The 27,415-nt window shown below is 35.2% G+C and overlaps 1 protein-coding gene across 36 annotated transcripts in view; it reads right to left on the minus strand.

The window, feature by feature from the left end:
• The window catches only part of LOC132076649 (hornerin-like), a 48,393-nt gene that overhangs the window by 1,689 nt on the left and 19,289 nt on the right, over positions 1-27,415 (minus strand). For 7 of the 36 annotated variants that reach the window (XM_059477844.1, XM_059477835.1, XM_059477857.1 and 4 more), the window contains 46 exons: positions 27,259-27,291; positions 25,756-25,788; positions 25,461-25,487; positions 25,291-25,332; positions 25,075-25,110; positions 24,915-24,950; positions 24,508-24,555; positions 23,889-23,918; positions 22,698-22,736; positions 22,013-22,054; positions 21,767-21,808; positions 20,861-20,899; positions 20,307-20,348; positions 17,932-17,973; positions 17,791-17,829; positions 17,350-17,391; positions 17,209-17,250; positions 16,829-16,870; positions 16,619-16,726; positions 16,254-16,295; positions 16,114-16,155; positions 15,947-15,988; positions 15,440-15,481; positions 14,774-14,812; positions 13,727-13,765; positions 13,006-13,044; positions 12,720-12,758; positions 12,405-12,443; positions 12,104-12,142; positions 11,339-11,368; positions 9,891-9,932; positions 9,458-9,496; positions 8,605-8,643; positions 8,308-8,346; positions 7,905-7,943; positions 7,503-7,541; positions 6,894-6,932; positions 5,994-6,029; positions 5,230-5,259; positions 4,245-4,280; positions 3,737-3,772; positions 2,658-2,696; positions 2,203-2,241; positions 982-1,020; positions 422-460; positions 147-176 (listed from right to left, as the gene is read on the minus strand). In XM_059477844.1, the coding sequence (XP_059333827.1) occupies positions 147-176; positions 422-460; positions 982-1,020; positions 2,203-2,241; positions 2,658-2,696; positions 3,737-3,772; positions 4,245-4,280; positions 5,230-5,259; positions 5,994-6,029; positions 6,894-6,932; positions 7,503-7,541; positions 7,905-7,943; positions 8,308-8,346; positions 8,605-8,643; positions 9,458-9,496; positions 9,891-9,932; positions 11,339-11,368; positions 12,104-12,142; positions 12,405-12,443; positions 12,720-12,758; positions 13,006-13,044; positions 13,727-13,765; positions 14,774-14,812; positions 15,440-15,481; positions 15,947-15,988; positions 16,114-16,155; positions 16,254-16,295; positions 16,619-16,726; positions 16,829-16,870; positions 17,209-17,250; positions 17,350-17,391; positions 17,791-17,829; positions 17,932-17,973; positions 20,307-20,348; positions 20,861-20,899; positions 21,767-21,808; positions 22,013-22,054; positions 22,698-22,736; positions 23,889-23,918; positions 24,508-24,555; positions 24,915-24,950; positions 25,075-25,110; positions 25,291-25,332; positions 25,461-25,487; positions 25,756-25,788; positions 27,259-27,291 (1,836 nt within the window). The remainder of the gene's footprint in view (positions 1-146; positions 177-421; positions 461-981; positions 1,021-2,202; positions 2,242-2,657; positions 2,697-3,736; positions 3,773-4,244; positions 4,281-5,229; positions 5,260-5,993; positions 6,030-6,893; positions 6,933-7,502; positions 7,542-7,904; positions 7,944-8,307; positions 8,347-8,604; positions 8,644-9,457; positions 9,497-9,890; positions 9,933-11,338; positions 11,369-12,103; positions 12,143-12,404; positions 12,444-12,719; positions 12,759-13,005; positions 13,045-13,726; positions 13,766-14,773; positions 14,813-15,439; positions 15,482-15,946; positions 15,989-16,113; positions 16,156-16,253; positions 16,296-16,618; positions 16,727-16,828; positions 16,871-17,208; positions 17,251-17,349; positions 17,392-17,790; positions 17,830-17,931; positions 17,974-20,306; positions 20,349-20,860; positions 20,900-21,766; positions 21,809-22,012; positions 22,055-22,697; positions 22,737-23,888; positions 23,919-24,507; positions 24,556-24,914; positions 24,951-25,074; positions 25,111-25,290; positions 25,333-25,460; positions 25,488-25,755; positions 25,789-27,258; positions 27,292-27,415) is intronic. The other 29 variants (XM_059477846.1, XM_059477839.1, XM_059477841.1 and 26 more) reach the window with 29 other exon arrangements.

The following is a 27,415-nucleotide window of genomic DNA, read 5'->3' on the forward strand; positions in this document are numbered from 1 at the left end:
CTTCATTTTTGTTAAGACTATTTAATTTATTATGTTGCACATATGGTCTCCAACATTTATTCAGATGTAGGAAATTTGACAGCTTTCAGTTTTCTGTGACATTTATAGGAAGAGACCAGTAGAAACTACAGAGGAAAAGTTCTTACCACTTGACTGCCGCCTGAGTAAGGTGATTGCTGAAAACAAACAAACAAACAAACAAATTTATAGGAATGTTCCCAGCCAATGGTTTCTAACACAGTTTTTTCCTGTGATCAACAAGATTTTAATAGCTTAACCCACAGCGTGGTTTTAAGTTGTTCTAGAGGAAGCTTGAACTAATATTAACAGAGAATGTTCTCTTCAGACCAAATCATCCCAAAATTTCTCTGCACACCACCCAGGTTCTTTGTTTACTGAGAAAAGATGAAAGTATTCTTACCGGTTTCCCAGAGTAAGTGCTTCCTGAGCCAGAGCCACCCTGTGAAATAATTATGAACCTTTTAATTTTGTCCTACAAGGCTGCAGTGGACTTTGTCCAAAGAGCACACAGCAGTCTTGAAAATGCCCTGGACATAAGAGGGTCTTTACTATTTTCACTGCACTTTTCCCCCCTATTTGAATTTAATGGTCTCAAATAAGCACAGCTATGTCCTTTTTATTGCAGGAAGAGTTTCAGAGGAATGGGTCAAAGCAATGTGTCTTGTCCAAACTACAGAGTTGGAAACTGAAACAATTACCCTGATATTTAAATGTATCATTCTTATCAGAATGACCCAACCATGTTCCTATGAATAAAAAACTTTGCTGTGGGAGGAATAAATGCTGCCTCATCCTAAGGTTCAAGCTTGAGCAAAATATTCCAATTTTCATTGATCATTTTTCTCATACATTTACTATTGTAACATAATTTAAAATTTTACTCTCGTTGTTACCTATCTTAAAACCCAATATCCCCATTTCTAATTTGGTTGCAGAATACTGAAAGAAGAATATCCTTACTGGCTTTCCTTGCTGACTGTATCCTGAGGAAGAGGAACCCTGAAAAAAGATAACTGTTTTTGCCTCTAAGTCTATTTGTGCTTAAATACTCTTGCTATCTGTAATTAAAGACCAGAGAAGAATGAACACTGTTTTGTATCCAGTCATCCAAAAATCCCAGGCAAAATCTAATCTGAAATAGATATATTTAATATTTTCTGTGATGTGTGTTCTTTCAAATGTTGTATTGGAAAATTTTATGCAAAATTCTCAAGAAAAAAGAACTGGTTTATAGTTGTGTTTAATATATGGAATAGAAAAAATAATAAGGTCCAATTAAGCCATAATTCTCCTGGTACCAGTCTATGGTTACATTTGGGTAAAAAAAAGACAGCACCAACAAAAAAAAGTAAAATTATAGGAGGCCTTTACTATATAGCCCCTACTTAAAGGAAACTCTAATAAGAAAGGTAGTTGAAAATAAAAGTAGGTACAGAAAAATTAGATGTTCTGAAAGCATCTTATTCAGTTTTTTCATGAAGTGGCTCTGCTTATTTGAATGGCATTGCCAACAGGAAATTTTACAATCATTAAGTCTTTAAGAAATGCCATCAAATACATACATACGAAAATGTCTCCCCTTTAGGATTCATGTATTAGAAAATGTAACATTTACGATCACTTTTTAATAACAAATACATCTTTTCTATAAGAGATAAGCTAAAACATTTGTATGAACTGCCATTGAATGGCAGGAGTGAGGTCCAAATTACACAGTAAAAAGAGTAGTCTGAAATGGTAGAAGTTGAAAATATGCATAGTTAAATGGCAACTATTATTTCCTTTGACAAGAGAAAGTGTTTTCTTCAAAGCACAACAGAAATACTTAAGATAAATGCATACAAAATCAATGGAAAACTGAGCTCTGAGCAAAAAGTGTATTATTATTATGAATTTAAACAGAAATAGCTGTTCAGAAGTTCCTTACACACACACACACAAAAATCCAGTGGTTTCCTTCTGTGATTACTAGTTCAGCTACACAGTAAAGTGCTGTCTCAAAACTGTGTGAAAATAAATATTGTGTTTGCATTTGTTGAGAGTATCCCAGATAAGTAAATCATGTACCACTCTTTGCATATTAAAGTAATTCTCTGTCTAGTCCATAACTAACTTGATACCTTTTTTTTTCAGCAGGTGTATAAGAAAAGTGAAAGGTAAATTTGAATGCTTTGTACTTACTGGTTTACCATGTTGTTTGCCTCCAGAAGGATATGAGCCCTGTAACAAGTAAATCAAACTTATATTAATTAATGGAAAATAATTTTCACTGTCTTGAGACAATTTCTGTAGTACTTAGGACAAGCTTATTTGGGTGTTCTTTGAACAAAAAAATGTTAATGGGATGCTTAAAATTTGCACTCTGTACTACATACCACAAGAATCAAGAAAGCAGTGTTATAAAATAGAGCCTGGCAACTATAGTATGTTCAAGGAATATTTTACACAGAACAGTAACTCATTGTAACCAAATCTTTTATTCACCTTACTGAAACAGTTTCAATCCATATTACCTCCACTGTTTAAATTTAATAAAATGGCCAAATTAAAGTATCAGTTAGCATCAAGTAACTGACCCAATCTATAAAGTGTGTTAGGAAAGAGATGAAGTGATGGGATGGAAAGGGAATACTCACCTGCCCACCATACTGGCTGCCTCTTGAGGGGTAAGATCCCTATTTAAATAAAAAGGTGAAGAAAATTAACAGCGGTTACTTTTCATTATTCTGTGCAAAGTGAAACATCACAGGACTTCTAACAGGAGATCTCAGTCATAATCTGGAAAGTATATTAATCTAAAAAGATACAGTAAAAGACTTCTGATCTAATGCCTCGAAGTTTTTCAACAACTGAAAGTAATAAATTGGGCAAACAGTCACAAAACACCTGCTGAGACTGTTCTGTTCCACAAATAAATGGATCAAAAGTGTCTTACATATGGCTCTATTGAAGAGAAAAAAAAATAGACTTTATTTGTGATTTTCTATTATGTCAGGCATGTTTAGAGAGCACCATGTGTATTATTGTAGAAACATTGTTGATATTACCAATTAGGTAGTTTGGGGGGGAAAATATTTGCAGTGTTAAGAATCCTCTCCATTCTACGTGAGATTATCTTTTAAATAGAGTGATACTGAACACCAATGCTTGCCAGTGGAATAAAAAGCAATTAATTTTTTTACCATGGTAGAGTGAGACATTGCAAACACAGTAATACTAATGAAAATAGGCTCCATCTTTTGAGTTAGTCATGCATTTAACTTGTCAGCTATTTGCACTAGTAACATTTCTGAATCAGTGGCAAACAGTCTGCATAAGGTACATGCTTAATGGGAAGAGTCTTGAAGTGATCTGAAGAGGAAAGTAGTGTTATTGTGTGCAACACACCTGAATTTATATTTTTTAAGCAGTATCTATTGGCTTATTCTGTACCAAATTTTCCAAGTATTTAGTGTAAATATTAAAATAATCACTTAAGATAAGAGGCATTCTGAGGTAAAACAACTAAAATTATGATCTATGGAATTTCTTTGCATGGAAATTTGTTTGTCCTACTCTATTTTGAGTATTCTCCAGCTACTGACAGTCCCTGTTTTCAAATATTTATTAGGAGTAAAATAACCCTAAAAAACTGGCAGTAAATGTACTGCATATTTTTTCAGCTGATAAATTGCAAATAGAAGTAAGATCTTGAAAACAAAGAAAATTTGCTTGCCTGTCCACCATACTGATTACTTCCAGGATATGAACCCTATAAAAAGAATGCAATTTTTTTATAAACAATTCTTTTAATAGCAACAAATTTTTAAATGGCAAAAAAAGATCCTGGACCTAATATAATATAAACAATACTCATCACACTGATTAACTGGCAGAATTTTACACAGTTACTAATGCAATGGCAAATGACTAATTATGCACACATCATATTGTTGATTTATGCAGTGAGATGAACCCTGTGAATGATTCTTCAGTAATTTTTTAAGGTAAGAAAGCTTCTATAACTACAAAGTAACTACAAACCTTGGCTCTTGTATATAGAAGGACATAATTGAAATGTCAACTGTGATTGAATAAAAGCCCCTGCACTCTCTGGAATTATTTTACCTATCTCTGTGACTAAACTGAGCTCAGTATTTAATGGCTGCTGGCACAGATGAAAACTGAGCCATGTTTATTCCTGAGGAACTTGTCTGTGTAAATGCTAGAGACAAACTGCCTACCTGTCCACCATGGTAGTTGGTTCCTGAGAAAGAGCCCTGCATTCAATAGAAACAGCAATGTTTACTCTGTGATAACTTCAGTGTCACACAGAGGAAATCCAAGAGAACAAACTGACCTATTGCAGTGATCAAGTCATTTACACTGCTTACTATTATTCTGATTTGTCTTGATTTATATGCCAAGGAATATATGTACATATATATATATATATATAATGTGTATATAAGTGAGTATTATTATTATTATATAACTTCTACTTATATAAACTCTAATTTATATGTTGTTTTCAACACTTTTGATTCTCAGAACTGGCATATATACCATGGGTTATATACTTGGGCATGTCATTTTGCTTCATTACACAGACCAGTAAAGAGAAGTTGTGATCCAAGCAATTTTTGACTACACTGGAAGAAAAGCAGGTAACTGAGCCTCCTTCAGAAGTAAATTAACTTGATCTCAGCAAAATGGGGGGGGTGGGGGATGGGGGATGTTTTTTATATTTTTGGGGTTTTTTGGCTTTTTTTCCAGGAATTTACAAAGAAATAGGAAACATACTAGTTAGACAGAAAAATGGAAATAGCTTTAATTTTCCCAAATGTGTTTCTCTACCCCATTCTGAAAGCATTTGAAGCCAAGATTTTAATCTAAGTTTCACTAGTTCAATCATATTGTTAATAACTATCATAAGAGCAAAGTCCAAAAGCCAACAGGTACACTATGAGATATTTGTGAAACAGATTCTTAGAAAAGTCCCAGGCCTCTCTTACAAACTGAGTAGCTCATTTTGAATACAATGCTGTGGTTCCAAGTCAATTATTATTTTTGCCTTTAGCAGGTTCAAAATTAATTGCTCATTTTAGCATAATGTGGAAAAAGATTTCATCATACATAGAACTTGACAGACAGAATTATTTCAAGAAGTGTAGCTCCTTGGGAATTTTCCAATACTATGAATAATATATAAAGACAAAAAATACTTACTGAACCTCCACCGGGGCACACACACCCACCCTGTACAAAACACAACCAAACTTACTTTCCTGGGTCTATGATTGGAATAGGCCTCTGAATTAGTAAATCAAACTCATATTCTGCTACTCTAAAAAAATGAATTATGAAACACTACTCATCAACTTATCAAGCTCTATTTAAAAAGGAAGTTTTTTTATCTCTTCCCTGCCCTTTTAGGCTAGATGTGCACTTACTAATTGAATTTTAAAATAGAATCTTCTAACTTCTCATTTAAAATTTACAGTAAAAACCTACTCACAAAAGGATAAGTAAAACATTCTGAATAGTAATACTGCTTATGTTTTATTTTTCCTTGAGGATACCAGAGCAATTAGAATTTCCCCAGGGAAGTGATCACAGCACCAGGCCTGTCAGAATTCAAGAAGTATTTGGACAGTGCTCTCAGGGACATGGTGTCATTCTTGGGGTGTCCTGCACAGGGCCAGGAGTTGGACTGGCTGATCCTGATGGATCCTTCCAATTCTGTATACTCTATGATCTTATGGATACATGCAGTGCTCTTTGGATGACTTCCAGTGGAGGCCTATTAGGTAACTTCTACATTGGTAAAACTCAGAGGTGGCCAGGTGTTCACTATTCAGTGTCTCACTTTCCACATTCAGTCTGGATTAAATGTGTGACTGGAAACAGTTTTTGTGAAGGGAAGTTACACAAAGCAATTTGGGAATATATGACACTAGCAGAACCATACAGTGCAGAGAAAGAAAACATACCTGTCCACCAGACTGCCTGACCCCTGAAGAAAAGCCCTGGAAGAAATAAGTAACTTAATTACTTGTGTGTTACTGAGTAACATTTTCACTTCTCTGTGGTTCTCAGAATTTCAAATTGCTTCCATTTAAACATAACACAAAAAATTATCTTAAACCATGATATGTTGAAGAAACATTTCCATGCTGTGACATTTCCCGTGTCACAGGCCCCTGTGTCATTTGGTCTTAATGTGATCTGATATTCCAAACTCATACTTAGCAATCCAGCTTCAGTCTGGCTTAAAGCTATTCTATTTCAGAATGTTCCTTTTCTGCAAAAAATACCAGTCTGTTTTCCTGATGAGCTGTGTACCCAAACTGCAAGTACCATGAAAGTAGATGTTTTACCTGTCCACTATACTGGCTGCTTCCTGAAGAAGCTATACCCTAAAGAAATGAAGAAGCATTTGTATTTGTTGCACATTCTTTAGCTCATGACCTGTCAAAGAAAACCACATTTTTGTCTTCCTTGGATTTAAGTGCCACAGAGACATGAACATGTACTTTATAACCGTACTGAAATCCACTGACAGCCTTTACAGTGGCTGCTGTTTAAACAGAACAATGAAGTTTGAATCAAAGTCAGCTTCAGGCAGGTGTGGGTAGTGCTGCTGCCCTGGACTGTGTGCTCACAGTAGCCTTCCATACCTTGCTTATGTGGTCTGACACAGCAGAGCCAGATATTCAGCTATTCTGCCTAAACACTGTTTTGCTGTAAGACACTCCTTTAAAAAATATTCTGATTTTCACAAAAAAAAAAAAAAAAAAGAAAAAGAAAAAGAAAAAGAAAAAGAAAAAGAAAAAAAAAAGAAAAGGCAAACAATGGAGAAAACAGCCCATAAACAGAAAAATAATTCTCACCTGTCCTCCATAAGGTCTGCCACCTGAGAAAGATGGACCCTGTAGCAAAGGTGCCAATTATTTCTCAAATCAAAAAGCTTTTTAAAGAGCTTTTTAAAGAAGCACTATTTTTTTTCTCTGTTGCACAATGAAAAATGTCAGGAAGATAAACACTCAGCCTATTGCTTTATGTGTCACTCCATATTAGAGGCTATACCTCCAGGCAGCACCAGGAACTCTATCTGTCATCTTTCATTTCACAGGGGCATGAGGAGTCTTACTAAGTCCTCACCTTCTCCCCTCTTCCTATTTTTAACCATACTGCTTTTCAGATATCAACTCTGATACTGCATTTTTCTGAAGGAAATGGTGTGGAGGAGGGAGGAATCTTCTTCCTTACTGTTAGAGATAAGAAACCTTGACAGCAACAGGGCAGGTTGGAGGGTAGAACAAGGCCAGAACTGCATTTAAGACAACAGAGGCAGCAGATCCCCACAGTTTTGGTATTGCTTCAAAGCATATATCTTTAGATACCTATCTTTTATTAGATAAACAGATTTTTTCACAAAGTATTTTTTCAGTCAATATAAAAGTACTAGGTTTTGGTGTAGAATGAGAAGAGATTCTCACCTGTCCTCCATACTGGCTGCCTCCTGAAGAAGGTGAACCCTGAACAAAAAAGAATTGAATAATCTCTATATCCATATCACTGAACTCCTTTAAACCATGCTCCATGTGAAGGAGTACCCAGTTTCCTTCCCTCCAGAACTGTCAGTGGACTGAACCAGACTTGCCAAAATGGCTGAGGCTCATCTGCATTTACCATGGTGCATCAGAAATTCCATCTTAAAAACTCTGCTGTGGCTCGGGACCCCATACATTTATAGCCATTATATACTTAGCAACAAATTAGATAAAAAATGGACAGAACCCCCCAAACCAAACCCCAATCGCCTTAAAATATTCTTGTACTCAGAGGACTGCCAAATCTCTTTGATAAAGTAGTAAATGCTACAAAGGAAGAATATTTACCTGTCCACCATATTGGCTGCCTCCTGGGGAACGTGAACCCTGAAAATAAACAAAAAATGGAAACTGAAACCTTTTTACACCTGCTTCATAAATGCATAGAATCATCTCAGGAGGCTTTAAAAATTATGGTTAGCTTCATAAAGTACTGATTTATTTCAGAGAGACATGATATCTAGTCCTGCAAATTTCAAGAGTCAGTTGAGTCAGCCAAGTATCTCACATCCTATTTTTTCTTAGTCTTAGATAATGATCTTCATCTGAACTTGTTTTGTTTAATTACAGTAGCATCAGAAGACTACAGAGAAAGATTTATTGAAGAGATTTTAGATTAAATTAAAGCTAAGACAGAGTCAGTCAGGTGGACAGTAAATAAACTACAAAAATGGGGACTATTAATGCTTACTTGTCCACCATACTGGCTGCCTCCATAAGAAGATGACTCCTGGAAAAAAATTGATAATTAGTTATTTCTGAATATCTAATTCATGGAAAGAAGTGGCAAAGGCACCTATATTTTGGTAGAGTGTTTGTGTGTAATTATCCCAAAATAAACTCTGTTTTTTTGTCTTCCTTGAATTCACAATATCACCACAGAGTATAGACCACTGCCAACTTTCTTGATATATTAAATTGAGGTCCTTAATATGAGTCAACTATTTATTTAAAAATATAATATAAAATATTAAAAGTAAGAACTTACATGTCCTCCATACTGGCTAGCTCCAGAGGAATATGAATCCTGTAAAGAATATCAGCTGAGTGAATTACCTGCAGTAGGATTTCCTTAAATAAAAACATGACTCTGCCAGGATGACAGGAGCAAGAGAGCAAGGTAAGAGGGAAGACAGGTGAGCAGGGCTTTCAGAATGTTTTAATAACTAGGATTTCAGTTGAGCAAGCTAATTTGGGAAAATAATTGAGATCCTTAGCAAGGGTGGAAGGCGAAGACGTAGTGCTTTGTTTGTGTGAGATGTTGGAATGGTTAAAGTGAAATTCTGTCCTGTTCTTTCTCTGCTCACTCTGGAGAATGAAGTTTTTAATTTGGAAAGCTGAATGCTGGGGCAGAGCTAGCAGTAAAATATTACCTACCAACAGGACTCTGAAAACCAAACTAAGAAAATTTGCTGAAACCTCATACAACAAAAGGTCTCTTTAAAGAGGGGAGATAGGATTTTTTTTCCTTTGTAATGGAATTAGATCAAATAGGAATTCAAAATGATGCACTTTGATTCATTCTTTCCCCACACTTGTTTGGTTGGTTTTTGTTTTGGTTTTTTGTGGTTTTTTTTGTTGTTGTTGTTTTTTTTGTTTTGTTTTGTTTTGTATTTTGTTTTTTTTTTTTTAAAGCTTCATTTTGCAAGTTTCACAAAGGACACTTCTGGCTAAAAAATCCATTGTTATAATTTTTAGGACATATCTAACTCAATGATGAATTTCACTTGGTGGGCTTCTGTTCTTTTTACCCAGTTCCTATATAAAAATTGAATTTAACTGAATGAATTAACAATCATTTTCAGCAGTGGTAAATAATTCTTTTTGGAATGAATGCTTACCTGGCTGTTGTAGTGGCTGCCTCCAGAAGAAGATGTGCCCTGGGGAAAAAAGAGCAGTAAAATCACATAAATCCATATCCTTGGGGGATTTTTTAATATAATTCCAAGGAATCCAATAGAATTGACTCCCAAAGTAAATATTTGCACAGTTATCTACCTGTGTTTGTAACAACATTTTTCATTGTAAGACTTCTCTTTGAGTGAAAACTATTTCAAATGGAAAGGAAAACTGGGAGTGCTGCATGAAAGTTCTGTGTGCATTTTTTGTTACAATTAAAAAGAATGTACTGTGTGTATTTTTAATTGTAACCAAAGTAGGTTATTTTCACAAGTGTATGACTCCTATTAGGCACTGACTCTTTTTATCCTCTCTAGCCATTATATTGATAAAGCAAACAGAGAACACTCTTAAAAGCTGATGAACATTTCTTACATTTGCAGAGGAATCACTTCTGACTAAAGTAGGGGATCCACCCTATAAAGGAAAACAAGAAAAGAAAAATTAGTCTTTGTCTTTGGTCATAAACTATAAATGAAACAAAACCTTAGAATGTCTGTTTCATGGCATTTCAAAGGAAGAATATCACAGCCTGAAATCAGTTATACTTCACTTACTTTATCAATTTGCCAATAGATAAAATAGCCCTTTTTTGGTCCAGAAGACCATAAATCATGAAGTATCATATTGTATCTACCTATAATTTATTGCTTAGGAAATAAGAGTATTTCCAAGGTGCAGGAATGTCCTTTACATGCTACATGTTGATTGTCCACATATGAATTGCTTTGAAAACAGGGATTACCCTATTGCATAGTCCTTAAATAATTTCATATGGACTTAAAAGCACAAGTGAGAAGTCGCTCCATTTTTTGTTTTGTTTACATATTAAATTTTGTAAAGCTTGATTTTTGATGCAAATTTTTATGATTGGCAATTTTATAGACTGGATATTATTTTAAGTTTCATGATAGGTCTTTTGTCAATTAATTCTGCTGTTTAATGCAATCTTTTTTGGGCTTTTTGAGAAGAAATACACATCTTTGTAAATACTGTATAGCAACTGACATCACTGCTCAGAGATGCAGCTCACTGCCAGCTTTGGAGCTTCCTGGCTTTTATTAGAAATAATGTGGCCATCAAGCAGCCCTAGGGAAGGGATTGTCCCCCTACACTGATTGGGCACTGATGAAGCTGCCACTTTGAATCCTTGCTCACTTTTGGGCCTCTCAAAGAAGGGCCTTGAGGTGTGGGATTGTGTCCAAAAATGGGAAAGGGGCTGGGGAAGGGTCTGGAGCACAAGCTTTAAGAGGGGCAGATGAAGGTGCTGGGGTTGTTTAGCCTGGACAAAAGGAGGCTCAGGTGGGTCCTTATTGCTCTCTATGACTCCCTGAAAGGAGGTTGTAGCCACATGGGGACTGGGCCCTTCTTTCAAGCTACAAGAACCAGAGGAAATGGCCTCTGGCTGCTCCAGGAGAGGCTCACATTGGATTTTAGGAAACAATTTCTTCACTGAAAGGATTATCAAGTACTGGAGAGGTTGCTGGGGAAGGGGCTGAGTCACCAGCCCCAGAGGTATTGAAAAGACCTGTACAAGGGGCACCTAGGGATAAGGCTATGTGGTGATCTTGGCAGTGCTGTGTTACTGGTTGGACCTGAGGCATTCTCCAACCTAAATGATTCAATGATTCTGTAACACTGAATCTTGGCATGATAAGAAATAACTTCTACCATATCAGAACCATCTAACTCACCAAAGGAACAATTAATGTAAATTTTAGAGTACATTAAAATAATTAAGTTGGAAATAAATAGGATCTCACATATTTTTTCAGTTAAATAGTTTAGTAAAAGAAAATGTATAATGAACAAGTAGCACTTACAGAATTTGTCCCAGAACAATCACATCCACCCTGTAAAGAATGCAGAAAGTGTTTAAGATGTCAAGAGCACAGGACTGAAATGGGTCCTAGCTACAACTCAAATTACTTCTACCATCCCAGGCACACAAACCATAAAGCCACATTTTAACTGCCCAGCTTCTAGCACTGAGTCTGTTTCATCCCATGCAACTGTTCCTGCACTTATTGCTCTGATGGGGAAACAAAATGCTCATTTTTATCTTCAAATTTTCTTACCTACAATTTTTACCATAAAAATAATATAATACTTTTTACCATAAAAATAATACTCAGCAAAAGGATGAATACAAAATTCTGAGTAATACCATAGAAAGCATTTTTTTTTTCTAAACAGGCCAGAGCACCTGGAGTACATGCAGTAGTTTCATGTTACAGATGATACAAAAAACAGGTGATTTCTCCTCAGATAAAACTAACTGAGAAGTGGCCAGGAGTTCACCATTCAGTGTCTCACTCTACACTTTCAATATGCATGAACTTTAGTACCAAAGCAGGTAGAGAAGCTGACATGCATATGCCAAACAATTACTGCTGGATGCTCTGGCTTGCTGGATGTCCAAATAACAAATGGCAAAAGAAAACTATGTGTTGCTGAGGCTTTGGGCAAGAAGGACAGTTCTGTTTTCCTGGTGAAGGAAAACAGTTCTTGTAAAGGAAAGATAAGAGAAATAAATTAGAGTCCCTGACACAAGCCTAGCTGAAGACTGTGGAGAAAGAAGTTCGTACCTGTCCACCAGACTGGCTGCCTCCTGAGGAGGATGAACCCTGAAAACATTACATTCTTGTTTAAGAATGTTTCTGTGACCCATGCATTTAAATACAAAGTAACGTCTTTTACACTTTTAACTGTTTAAAAAGTTGATATTAGTTGAGAACATAATTTTATCTATAGAAAGATCAATGAGGATAAAATAAACCACAGAGTAGTCCAGAAACTTAGGTATTGCTAATCTGGTAATATTTTCTTGAAATATGAACACTGGGGGAAAACCCCTCACAATAACAGCAAAGAAGAAAAATTTCCCACCTGCCCACCATACTGGCTGCTTCCAGATGAGTATGAGTCCTGAAAAAATAAAAATCACTTGCTTTATATTTAAAATATATGAAGTAATGCCAAATATTTATTACTTTCATTTTTCCTGATGTTAAAACATCAGTTAATACAGTAATTGTATTTTGATTACTCTACTTGCATTTGGAATTTTACATAGAGCTATGTAAGGAAGAATGAATAAGTCTTTTTCATTCACAGATTAAAAATTGCTGTAATACAACATGAGGCCTCAAACTTTTGTTTGATTAATACTTCAGGTCAAAAATACAAAGATTTAGTATTTACCTGTCCACTGGAGTAGCTGCCACTTTGAGAAGATGACCCCTGCAAAAAGAAGACACAATTTATTTTTGTTTGAAATGGCTTATGGAGAACAAGACTGTTCTACGCACACAATTTTTAATTTTTTTATTCAAACAGTTTTCAATTTGATTTCACAAGACATGATTCCAGATGTCATGAGAATTTCTAGGAAATTAATGGATTGGTGTCATTTACTCATTGGGATAATTTTAAATGGTACAGCCATTTTGAAAGAGAACTGCAAATAATAAATAAAATAGATGCTTACATGTCCACCTGACTGGTTGCCTCCTGGGGAATAAAAATCCTGGAAAAATGTATTTAAAATGAAATTACATCGAAAAACCAAACCCCAAAAACTGGAAAGATCAGAGTGGAAGAAAAACACTCCTCCTTTCTTCTCCACATGCCTTAATTTTCTGTCATGGATTATTCAAGAAAAATTTTAAAAATATACTGTCTTTATATATAAAAGAGCACATGCCTTTCATTATTATTGATAATTGCTCTTTTGGTGGAAGATATCTTTAGGATACAACAGTTGAAAGAGTTAAATCTCCAACAAAATAATTTCTCAGTCTGTGTCATTAGAATAAATACATTATGTGCCATATAAAAATGATAGGAAAATGGAAGCCTTCAAAGTAAGTCATACAGCACAACAAGCAAAGGGTTGCATTTAGAATAAGTGCCGGAAAAATCATGGTATTGAAGCTCTTTGCAGTCAATCAATTATTTAAAAAGTACAAGGACCTGAACAAGTGAATTGTGCTATCACATTTGTGATGTGAGCTTGAGATTCAGGAGCAGACCTCAGCATCAGCTGGGATTTCTAGCAGTACTTAAACTCTTTAACCATATCCTCATTCCTGATGGGCTTGAGGGCTTTCTGTCCCACACTGGAACTGCCTCAGGCTTTCCACAGGAAATGTAGTTCAGGTTTGGCACTGGGCTGGCACCTGGCACTACATAAAGGAGGGATTTCTTACCCGTTCACTCTGGCGGCCACCAGACGCTGAGGAGGAATCCTAAAAAAGACCAGAATCTGGTTATTGCCATGGAAAATATTACTGCTTCTTTCTAAGCAAGGGGGGGAAGCAAAGGGAGGTACTGCTTGTGGGAAGGTTGAAGATGTAGGCTGTAGGATAAGCAGTCTGCAAATTCTTTCTCAGCTCATTTCTGGAGAATGGCATTTCTTTCTTTTGAAAGCTGAATCCTGATATAGTGAAATAAAGGAATGAGGTCACATCTCAATCTGTTTTATGTCCTCCAGAATGTTTCAGGGGAAAACATCAGCATTTGCAAAGCTGTCTTGATTTTTCAAAGACCAAAATGTGGTACACATCTATTTTTACACTTTAGTTTTTTTTTCAGAGGGCTTCTTGGACCCTCTGTAGTATCATATTTTAGCTTTCTTGAATATCCATAAGAAGATTTGGTTCAGAAACTGCATTGAAGCTATTGACACAGTATACTTGTGACTAAAGTGCACAGCTGAATTTGTAATTATTTGCAGAGAGCAATTTCCTACTGACCAGGACCCTGGAAAAGACTTAAAAATTGTGAAGTCTTATAACAGACTTTAGCAGAGTTAATAGAGTATATACTTTAGTCAGTAGAAAAGGCATCTTTTAAAGAAAAGCAGGCAGTTTTCACCACACTACATGAAAACAGACCATTCCTATGCAATATGTAGTTGAAGGAACTTGAATCATGTGTCTGGAATTGGAAAAACAAACAAAATGTAGTGCTAATTTGGGATGGAAAGAGAAGTAGTCATATAAAAATATTGAGTTTTGATAGAAATCGTGAAATAAAAAGAGCTTTCTTTGTAATTGCTACTTTTAACAGCAAATTAAAAAAATGTTTGATTGTTAGAAGTTGGAACTGTTGTAACTGCAATTTTAATTTGTGAAGTTCTTATCATGTATAGCACAATCACGTGACATCAGATAAGGTAAAGGTCCATGTAAGCACCTAGATACTTTAGAAGGTAGTGAATGAAGATACTGATATTTTTGAGAAGAAATGCTTACACTATCTTCAGTTTCACTGGCTCCCATGGCAGGTGAATCCTGTAAAATAATGGAAAAGCATTTATTTTCATGTAAAAAATTCTCTTACATGTTCTTAATTGTGGGGTATATAAAATAGAAGAATAAAACTAGCTAAGTGCTTAGAATCTCAAATTTTACCTAAACTAGGGAATGTGCAAGAAAAGAAAAAATATTTAACTTTACCAGAAAAGAGGCTTAAGCAGAAGAGGCTGGGAAAAACCCCTCCTTGCAAACATGCATTTTTATAGGGGAGAAACTTTTCAATGAAGTTAAATTGCAAAGTTATCATTCTTAATATTAAAAAATCCCATTATTTAAACTTTCAACAGCTTCTGCATAAGTAAGGTATGTAAAGTAAATGCATGAAGTATTTTCCTTTTGAATGAGCTAACATATGAGCAATAAAGTTGTTAAAGCACTAAACAGTCACAGGGCTAGTCACAGCGAAAAACAGCATGCATAGTGCATCATGTTCTCTGCATTATGGAAACATTTTGAGTTGTTACAAAGGTAAAGAGAAAAAAAGTTAAAATGGCATTTTCATGGTCATGGTCACTTAAAAATAACTGAAGCATAGAACCCAGTACACATAAAAACCAACACAGCAGGTTTAAGCTTTTGATGTAGGAGACAAATAACATTTACCTGGCCGTAAGCCTCAGAACCACTATATACAGAAGATCCACCCTGTTCAGAAAACATAAATAATTTTCATATTGCAAACAGGTGCTGCCTTTTTTTTCTCTCTCCTTGCTGTAGGGATCTTCTCGCAGATTAAAAAAATATTATTATTTACTTGCTTATCAGAACTGTTAAGCAACTGAGTTATGTGCCTGTACAATACTAATGTTACATGTTTTTAAACGCAAATTCTAATTCCACTTTTAAAGAGACCTCCATCTTGCAGGTAACTCAAAGCTAGCATTTTTGAGAAGAATAACCCATAAAGGTTGGAGGCACCCCACCTTTTATTGCCCTATAAACTTTCAGGCTACCTAGGTAAAAGTACATACAATTCACTCATTCCTCAAATAAAAGATCACTTTCATTCGTATAGTGAGAGCTGAAGTACAGATATAGCTGTATATTTACTTCACCCAGGGTATTGGCCCTCAGCAACATTTACACAAAATGGAAAAAAAGAGTATTTACCTGACCATAGGATTCACTGTTGCCATCATAAGAAGACCCTCCCTGCAAAGAAAATTTTTAAAAGCTGATTAATTTGGTTCTTCCAAGAAAGTGTTTTCCATCTTTCGAGTACAGAACAGGCGGAAAATAAAAGTCTGTTATCTCTACAAAGAAGACAGAGCACCTACCTGTCCGTAAGATCCACCAGGTCCATAGTAGGAAGGCCCTCCCTGCAGAGAAAACAGAAATTTACTGCTTTGTAGTAAATGTTTTCTCAAAGAATACTTTTAGGCTGCTCCTGAGCAGGCACCGTGACCAGAATATTTACCTGGTTACCAGAGTAAGAACCGTGGGAAGAACCTGGGCCACCCTGAAAGGAAAACACAGACCAGTTATTTTCTTGCAGATGACAGTTTAAACACCTGCACATCTAGTTCTCACTTTACCCTTTTTCCCAATTTTAAGCTAAGTTTTATGTGCCTAAGTAAAACTCAAGACCATTGTTTTTAAAGTGGAAGAAATCTTCAGGCAGTAAAACTTGCTGAAATTTGAATTCTGCAAAGAAACTGCGGAGACCATTCTATACTGTTCTGTGTCAAGTTTCACACCACCAGGATACATCAGGGTTGATTTAATTTTTCTGCTCTAAGGGATGACAGTCAGGTCTGAAATTTAATATGTCATGGCACCCACAATACTGGCAGTGAAGGAACCAGGAGGATGGGAGTCTGTATTCTCTGGTGAGGGAGGAAGAGCTACTACCTGTCCATAGGATCCTCCAGGGTAGTAGTAAGGCCCTCCCTGTGCAGAAGACAGAATGGGTTACTGGTTTATATCTAGCTATTCCTTCAGGGAAGGTTTTAGGTGGAGTTTCTGAATAGGGCATTTTATCTGAATGTTTACCTGGTTACCAGAATATGTGTTGTATGAAGAACCTGGGGCTCCCTGAAATGAAAACACAGACTAGCTATTTGCTTGCAAACAGGATGGTGTAAATACCAATGGATCTAAATCTCAATCCAGGGCAGTACTCTTAAACAAGAAGGAGCTTCATATCACTAATTTTTTAGTTAGATGGAAGATCATTCCATGGAAGCTGGAAGCACAATTTAGTCTTTTTCTCTGACAGATTGCATGTTGTAAGGTACAGACAGCTGATAGAATTATTAGGTGTTGTGATAGAGTCAACTCTTGGGTGTCATATTTCACAGCAGCTACTATATTGAAAATATAGGAATGAAGATAAAAGTCTGTTATTTCTACAATGAAGAAAGAGCACCTACCTCTCCATAAGATCCACCAGGTCCATAGTAGGAAGGCTCTCCCTGCAGAGAAAACAGAAATTTACTATTTTGTAGTTAAATGCTCTCTCAAAGAATACTTTTAGGCTGCTCCTGAGCAGGCACAGTGACCAGAATATTTACCTGGTTACCAGAGTAAGAACCGTGGGAAGAACCTGGGCCACCCTGAAAGGAAAACACAGACCAGTTATTTTCTTGCAGATGACAGTTTAAATGCCTGTGCATCTGGTTCTCACTTTACCCTTTCTCTCAATTTTAAGCTAAGTTTTATGTGCCTAAGTAAAACTCAAGACCATTGTTTTTAAAGTGGAAGAAATTTTCAGGGACCAATTTTCTTGGCCTGCTGAAATTTGAATTCTGCAAAGAAACTGCGGAGACCATTCTATACTGTTCTGTGTCAAGTTTCACACCACCAGGATACATCAGGGTTGATTTAATTTTTCTGCTCTAAGGGATAACAGTCAGGTCTGAAATTTAATATGTCATGGCACCCACAATACTGGCAGTGAAGGAACCAGGAGGATGGGAGTCTGTATTCTCTGGTGAGGGAGGAAGAGCTACTACCTGTCCATAGGATCCTCCAGGGTAGTAGTAAGGCCCTCCCTGTGCAGAAGACAGAATGGGTTACTGGTTTATATCTAGCTATTCCTTCAGGGAAGGTTTTAGGTGGAGTTTCTGAATAGGGCATTTTATCTGAATGTTTACCTGGTTACCAGAATATGTGCTGTATGAAGAACCTGGGGCTCCCTGAAATGAAAACACAGACTAGCTATTTGCTTGCAAACAGACATTTACATAAGTGACTCTACTGTGAATTTCTATTCTTTCAAATAAAACTTTACAGCAACGACTGTAAATAGAATGCTGGTTTGTACTTTTTTTATAGATAAGGAAATCTGTAGCAGGTTCTGTAATTTTCTGTTCAGGTTAAAACATTTGAAAGTACTACTAACATTTATTTTTCCTTTTCTAATCTCAGGATCCTATGCCATACCTTGCAGACTCCACGTTTTTATAGATGATCATTACCTTGATGGCCTTTTTAAAAACTGCCAGAATACTGGACTTTCAAAGTGTAAAGAGTATTTAGGAGAGCATGTTTTTCAGCTCATCACTTAAAGGGGAAGACTATTTACCAGTTCCTGACATTCACTGTAACTGCCATTTCCCCCTTCTATAAAAACAGGGGAAGAATTATTCTATGGTTAGACTGCTTCCTCTGAGACTATTTGTAGACTAAGATCTTGTTTTAAATAAAGCTTGGAGAAAAAGCAGAATAATTGGAGTGTGAGGTATTTGGGGATCCACATACATTTTCCTTTGAAACAAGATGGTTTAAATATGTGTAGCTCTGACTCTTAATTTATAATATTCTCCAGGTTTAAAGAGACTGTTTTGTAACTCGCAGCTTTTAAATCTAGAAGAAGGATTTTGCAAGAATTTCTCAAGGAATTAGAATAAACTGAGTTGGAAGGGACCCAAGAGGATTTTGAGGTTAAACTGCTGGTCCTGCACAGGACCAGCCCCAAGAGTCACACCATGTGCCAGATGCTTTCTGAACTCTGTCAGGCTTGGTGCTGTGAGCACTGCCCTAGGAAGGAGATCACTCTCTCTTTTCTGTAAGATTTAGGAGTGGTAGTTTATGTGTGCATATACATCTACCCAGAGCTTGCTTTTTAACTATTATTAGAATGTACCCTGTCCTGGCTGATCTGTTTACATGCTACTGTGAGAACTGTAGCTGCCATGTGTAGAGGGCCCTGGACAGAAAATGAAGATAAGGCCATGAAAGCAAAGATCAAATCTACTGCTACATAATGTATCATAAATTAATTTGATCAGTTGATACGATTGCAAATTGGAAAATAAGTCTCTTGTGCATCAAAGTTGACACAACTGCATTGAGAACTGGTTTTCTAATCTGTCCTATTTTGATGTCTTATTTTCTTCAGGTTGAAAATTTCCTTTAGTTGATAGCAACTAAATGCACTCTCCTCAACCAAGCTGTGCTGGATTTCTGTTAAAAACTTTTTTTTTTGCAATAATTAAAGCATGCAAAGAAAAATGTTTATTAGAATGAAAAAAACTTGCATAAAGGTCTCCACCTTCCTTATAAATGGATTTTTGTACAATCATGCAACAAATAAAAAGATTTTTTCCTCAATGAAGTTTCATTATTATTTATTTTAATGGACTAGTTTATATTTTAAAGCATGTAAACCATGATTACTGCTTAGTCTCAATTAGATGAAAGAGGTGGTATTGCATCTGACCAAAATTGCTGTTGCTGTATTTTAAGTTAATAAGTTCAGAAAGCAGTAATTTCTTTATACAATTAGTTTGTTTAAATAGTGTGGGTTTTTTTTACAGAAAGAATAATTAACAAAATGTTTCTTGTTGAAATTAAAAACTCTACACCATTCAAATTGGTTTATGTAAATACAGCTTGAATTAAAGATTCAGGGATACATATCCTGATAGAAGACGGGTTACTTTAAAATCCAAGGTGACTTTAAAAGCCAGGAGCCTGGTAGAGCTAGTCTATAATGTCCACATAAACACATTCCTTGGCCTTTTTCCTGGACCAGAGGCATTGCCTAAGAGAAAAGTTTATCCAGTGCAACTGACATTGAAATTTCAATTATTCTCTTCATAGGAAGGAACAGTTTAAATGTTGATTTAAGAGATTATTTCTTGAAATATGTATCAAATTTTGATATTTTTATTCCCAGTATTTTATTGCACCAGTGATAAAGACAAGGAAACTAAGCTGGATGCAACTAAGTACTGTGGTTACTGCAAAGTATATTGACTGGTTTTTGAACACAATGAATAATTGGCACATAATAGTTAAGTGACAGAGCATGTGGATCACCAAGAACAGTTACAGAAAATTAGTGGTCAAATGGTAATTATGAAGTTAAGTGGAACTTATTTTTTCATTTAATTGTATACAGTTCTACCCATATTAAGGAAATCACCATTAATATTTAGTGTTAACCAACTGGCCATATTTACAGGTGATTGATTCAAAGCACTCCATTATGTAGAAGGAAGTATAAACTCAGAAATATAGTTACCGGTCTATGACCACTGCTTCCATCCGGACAAATGCAACCACCCTACAAATTAAAAAAAAAAAAAAACAACAACAAAAAAACCCCAATTATTGCTTTGTGAAAATTTAAAATAAAATCTTATTTCAGTTGCAAAACTGTTTAGGGAAGAAAGTCTGTGAGACTATAAAGGTATGACTTCTGTACCTAGAACAAATGAGAGGACAGCACAGATGTGTACTGTTAACATTTGCTTTGGAAGTCAGGCTGATAATGCATCTCCCAGTGGGATGTCCCAATGACAGATGCCTCAGCAAGAGAGAAGTATAAGGTAGTGAGGAGAATCCCATTATGCTATCACCAGTAAAACACGTTATGTTGAAACAGTGCTAAAAAGTCATCTCAGAGAGCCATTTCTGATAAATTTAATATGAATAGGGCCACTTAATTTACAAATTAATGCATATCATCACCAATCTTCCATGTAAAACTACTTAAACTCTGATTTCTGAATTTAATTAGTTAATTAATAGGAATCTATCTGAAGAAGACCAGTTAAAAATAAGAAAAATCCTGACCTGATTACTTGATCCACTGGTTGCAATAAATGATCCGCCCTGTGAAAAAAACAATTATATTTTATTAAAGCATTCTATTAGAATCTAAAGTACAAAACTATTACAAACTCTATTACTTCCTGCACCAATTAACATAACCTGTTGGATTTTTGTAAAAATATAAATTAGGATGAAACCTAATTAAGCAACTTGATAAAATTCACAGGAAATGGGCATTAGGGAAACTAATTCAGAAAACTCTTACCTTCCAGAACTCAGAGATTGTCTGCAATGCTGATTTAAACTCCAAACTCTCTGAGACAGAGGACTATGCTACTGTTAAATCTACATAATGCTGGTGTAGCAGGATTTCAAACCCCTAGGATGGGTAGCAATCCAAGATATTAAGAAAAACAGAACAAGGTGCCACTCTGGATCAGTTAAATTTCACACAATTCTCTAATATAAGCACTGCTACAGCATATATTCTGTATATCCTACAGAACATGAAAGTTGGACCTAATTTTGTAACAGAAGTATGCAATCCCTAAAATGTACCTTCTTACCAAATGCAAAACGGAACAATTATATGTATGACCATTGCAATGAAGAATGCAAGGATGTTTCTAAAATAAGAATCTGAAAATAAGTAGTTTGTGCTTTTCAGACTAATTTTACAAAATGTTATCTAAAGAAACACCTGCAATTCTTACCTGGTTAGTGGGGTGAAGGAACAGAAGAAACTGTATTTTCTGAGCCTAATATCATTATTTACAACTGTGCAAAATTACAACATTATAGGGAAATGCTGTCAAATCAAAATAGCATCCTTCAGCACAAAAAAAATTACTGGAACCTAACTTGCAAAATGATCTATAGTTTATCAAAAGTCCCCTTGATATTATGCAGTTGACAGTACATTATTACCTGCATGTCAGAGTGGCTGCTGTTTGAAGGAGAAGAGGCATTCTGTGAAGAAAAAAAAGACTCATATCTGTAAGGGTAATAAAATAAAATACATAGTTCTATTTGGGAAGAAAGGCCTAACCCTAAAGAGAATTAGTTGTTTTTTGTGGACATTAGATCCTTTTCTTTTTTTGTAGGTAATACACAAGGAGCTAGAAGCTTACTACTACCAGCAGTTGTTCAAAAAAATGGACAGGAATGGTTTACCTGTACATCATAGGCTCTTCTGCTTAGAACATGTGATGTGTCCTGTAAAAGAATAATAACATTTACAATGAGGAGATGAAAATTCTGTGATCACCGATAGGTATTTTTTTCTTTCCATATTATTTATTTATAAGAGCACTAGACCCGTTATTGTGTGCATTGAGTAGGTATGCATTATTATAAAATAAAAGACTATTTGCTTACAATTTTTATAAGGCTACTACTGAGTCTGGCTTGCAACTATACAGTAGAGATATCTGTATCTCCTATTATGAGCATAATAAAATAGGAAATTTTATTGTTCCTTACTTATTATTCTATCTTTCTTCAGCTAAAATGTTAGCTGTCCTTTGTTTGTATGATACTCATTTAGTTTTAACTTTAGCTTGGACCAAATCTGTATGTGCTTAATGAAGAACAGGAATTTGAGCTAGACTATACTTCAAAGCATGATTTTCATGTCTTTTTCTTTTTTTTTTTTCTCATATATATACTTTCTTTAAAGAGATTCATCCAAAGAACAAATACCCAAGTAATTTTATTTTCCTTTTCCCTCATGCAGGAAGATATTGACTACTATAAACATGATTAGGGAAAAATTAGGTATATTTAAGACAGGTTAGGTATAGTTAGGTCTAAAATCCTACAAGCAGGCAAAAAGTAAAAGAAGAAAAGTGTTACTTACTCGGGCAACAACAACTTTCTTCTTTGCACAACCAGAACGCTGTAAAGGAACCACAAGACTGTTAGTACCTTATAGCTGTAGTTGTCTACACTAAATACTTAAACTAAAATCTACTACTTCTTAGGGTGATATTTGGAAAAGGAAGATGTCCAGAGATTTTGTTTTATTAGCAGTAAGATTCTTTAAAAGCATATTTTTTGTCTGTTTTCAGTTTATCTCTTTCAACAGAAGTTCCTGCTTGGGGGAGTCTCCCTCATCCCTCAGCTGAACCACTCTAGTTTAGTACACAATTTCTATAAGGATCCTTTCTCTCTCTCTCTCTTTTTTTTTTACTTTTTAGCATTCCCCATCCTTCTTTGTGAAAGGCTTTAGATGCCAACTCTTTTACAAAGCAGTCCAGCCATACAGACTGGATAGAGATAACCAAGGGAATACTAACATATTTCATGTACTAAGGAGGAAGTGAGGAGGCTGCTAAACAGGGCTTGCTGATGAAGGATTTTTTTTTTTCAGAACATTTTTAATTGAACCTAATGCAATGAATTCAAGAGGAAAAACAGGGAAAACAATGAAGCAGAATAGTGAATGGCTGAGAACTAAAGAGGCAAGTAGCTGATGACAGAAGGTTACTCTAGATGGCAGTAAAATAAAAGAGGCTGTGATGGATGGAAACAGCTTTTCTGGGAACAGAAACGAGTAGAGAAAATGTAATTTATTTACACATAAATTATTTACACAACACAGCCTTTGCTTGGTCACAATCTATTCATGGTAATCACTGTTTCTGCTTGTAGGACAGAGGGAAAGTCTTGACAGAGAGAGTAATACTGGGTAATACCAGGCACAAATGTTACTTTACAACAGCAGCATGTAAGTGACATTAAATCTGAGTAAGTGAGAAAAGCTTGACATGGCTACATGCCTCATGTACACAGGTGATTAATGCCCAAATTATCCAGCCAAAGTGGACATATTATGAAGAAAATATGTTAGTATATATTCTTAGAAGTATTGTGTCATTTCAAATAATTGTGCAGCAGCCTTGAGTACAGAGAAATAATTAACTTTTTGAAGGGTAGTATAAAGTAATCATATACTAAAGGCGCACAGGTCTAATGTAGAAGTGTTTAGTTACTAACATTGTCATTAATCATCAGGATTTGAACACTACAGAACAAACAAAGTACTTACCTGACTATTGGCACTGTAGGTAGTGTCATTCTGGAAAAGAATTCATTATTTCCTTTTTTAAAGAATTATTTTAATAAAGCAAGCTTAAAGAAGACAAATTGTTTCTGATATTGCATACAGACATAACAAAAATCACTTTTGCTCCCATTCTCCATAGCTTTGTCTAAATTAGTTTGAAATTCTACCATTGCAGTCTGAAAAACATTGTCAAACAACCTTAGTACAGTACAAATGTAACATGAAAAGCAGTGGGATATCTGTCCCTTCTTCTTGTATTCATTGTATGTACTTAAAGATTTTCTTGCAGGTGTTTTTTTAACTAATGTAAAATGTACCTTTAGATTTTTAGAAAAATGTCTGTTTCTGCAAAGCCATTAAATTGTTTTTTTCATATTTCATTTCATCCAGTTAAATGCGTTTAAAAGCATTAACTGTATCTGTAAACATATAGTGACAATTTTCAGCCAGAGAAAAGACAGTTGCTAAAACAGCTGTTAGTGTGGGAGCTCAGCATTCTTTCTGGATCATTCTGCTCCAAAGACTGCATCTAGCAGACCAATATTTTCTCATCTACATGAAAAATGTAGTGATGAAAATATGTTAGAGAAAGCATACTCACATCATCACAGGCGTTGGGATTACTATCATATGAGGAATCTTGTGACTCCTAGAAGAACATTGGATACCAGTTATTTCCTCAATGAAATGAATTGCTACAAATAAAAATAAATTGCTACAAATAAAAATGAATTGCTACAAATACACTTTCATGTTTACTCTACACAACAGAAGAGATGCTCATGCAAGGAAGAAGCTGAGCTAAATTAAATTAGGATCTTTATCCGAAAAAAAGGAGTCAAATCCATAGCTGCAATAGCGGCTGACAGAAAATGTTCCAATCCTCAAAAAAGAAAAAAACCCAATAAAACAAACCCAAATCACAGAAAGCACTGAAACAATTATGTTTTATTAGATCTTTTAGTTGATGTAGGCACTAAAATATAACTAGGAGAAAGAACTACTTACTTGATTATCATAATAGGTGTCTGACGATGATCCACCCTTTAAAGCAAACAAAAAACTCAATCAAAATTGGAGAAAGCTACAATATAGAAAACCTGATTTTGACCAGAGGCTAAAGTTTATATGAAGTGATGTATAAGTAGTGAAATAGAGTATTACTTACTTGGCCACCACCATAGTTTTGTGAGTAGGATCCATCCTATAAAACAAACAAATATAAACTCTACTTCAGAAGAAACTGTGATTTGGTTCAGAGGCAGTAAAGCTGGAATAAACAATTGCCTAGAAGTCCTTTGAACAAATACAATTTTCAAGATATTTGGATAAATTATCAAATATTATAAAAATTCTTACCAGGAGAAAATCAAGGTCTGCCTACCTGGTTGTCACCATAATTTTGGGAGGATGATGATCCACTCTGCTAAAAAAAACCAACAATAAAATAATTAGGATTTATATTATTTACATCACCATATTGCCCATAAGATATTGATCAGTCATCACAGAAGTTAAAACCATCATAACACCTTGTTGGGAGGCAATACTTACTTGGCTACCACCATAGTACGAATCACCCTGTGAAAACAAAAGAGCAGCAGTCATAATGCTGGAGAGCTGAATACAGCTGTCCTATGTTGCTGAGTTCTATGGAAATTCTATGTAACTTCCAATTTTATGTAAGTGGAATTTCAGGGCTGATAAGAAGTATGTTTGCGGAGAATGAGTTACAGACTGGACATGGAGAGACTCTGCAAGAGTCTATATCCCCATGTGTAAGAAAACTGTACTGTGGATTAGAATTGCTTTAAATGTTTTTACCAATGGAAAATAAAAATCTACCTACCTGACCACCCTGTGATCCACTTTGTGATCCACCCTGTAAAGCAGACAAAATGGCTTTAGACACTCACTGTTTGACCATGGAATATTTTTGATGAAAGCTATGATACTTGCTTAGAAAGAGTAAGAAGCAGAGGAGATATGCAATATGGATATAATTTCTAATGTAACAACATAGATTGCCAGTAATGCAATGGTAAATACTAGATGAGACATAAATCAAGGAACCTCAAACATGTAGCTTTAAGTAATGTCTAGTGCACAGATGAGCTCCATTCTGAACACTTTCTACAGAATATATCTTTTTTTTTCTCCTACAGAAAACCTAATTTATACAAATGGAATTAATTTATACAAATTCTCCCAGTAGCATTATTATACAGGAAGCTGTGACCTGTGAGATACAGTGGCCTTGAGGAAAAGGTTTTCAATAAAACACTCAGTATGTTTCAATGTGCCCTCTTTAGAAGAGGACTGTAACTCCTTCCAGTGAAATCAGGAGAGACATTTGTAGAAGTATTAGTGTCAAAAATGCATAATAAGAACAGTGAAATACTGAATTATTTAAGTGACTGGGATATTTGCTATTCACTAAAATGAGACCGAGGCTTCATTCAGAACAGTCAGAGAAAAATGAAATTAAAAGTATCATCTTTCAATATTCTAGAAGATTTCAGAACAAAATTTAACCATTTTCTTAAGTCTTAAAAAGAAATAGGTCCTCTTAAAAAAAGCTATTATAAAATATATACCTATTAAATATATAATTCTATCAAGTTATACTAATTTATTACACACAATGCATTGTATATACTGTACCACATAATAATAATACATTGTATCAACATCTATGTTGTTTGCATATTTATAAGAATAGTATATATTTATATATATATTGCTAAAACACAGATTGTTGAAGCAATCTATCCAATTTTTCTATTTCTTGTGACAACTCAGTAAGAATCAAAAGAAATATTGTGAATAAAAAGGAAATAATCTGTGCCATTTTCTGCCTAATTTTTAGCATCACAGGGATGAGTTCTTTAAACATAGGTGACATCTCTTAGGCTAGTGTTTTGTAGAGCTCCAACACTTGAACTTGCAACATATACACATCTATAGCTCACTGCACAATCTTTTTTTCAGGGACTTCAGGTGAAGTCCTAAAATATTTTCTGGCTTTTGATAGGAAAAGAGAGGCTGGTGAGCTCCAGCCCTGATTTAAGTCATGCCAATTAAGTAACTGTAGCAGACTTCTTAATTCCAGAATCTGGCCTTAATGTCCTATTTAATTAGACATTTCAAAATATAATGCTAGGAAAAAGGGGCATAAAAGGCTCCAAAGTCCTTGTGATATTCCTGTGTATAGGAAGACAGTGAGTTCTAATCTCAAAATTTGTAAGATAACATGGATTTGTGCAATATGAATCTGAATTTGGTACTAATTGAGTTAGTGGCAAAACTAATTTCGGAGGCATCTTAAAATAAGAGAAGAAAGCCCATTTACCTGGTGGCAGGGATTGCTATCATAGGAGGAACCCTGTCAAAAACCAACCAGACAAAAAAGTAAATGCCATTTTTCTTTCAAAGTAATTAATTTCCTTAAAATTTCCTATGTGAGAATTAGTGTAACAAAATTCAACATATAACTTTACAGAGGGTGA

This window comes from Ammospiza nelsoni, chromosome 9 (genome assembly GCF_027579445.1).
Source record: "Ammospiza nelsoni isolate bAmmNel1 chromosome 9, bAmmNel1.pri, whole genome shotgun sequence".
Lineage (NCBI taxonomy): Eukaryota > Metazoa > Chordata > Aves > Passeriformes > Passerellidae > Ammospiza > Ammospiza nelsoni.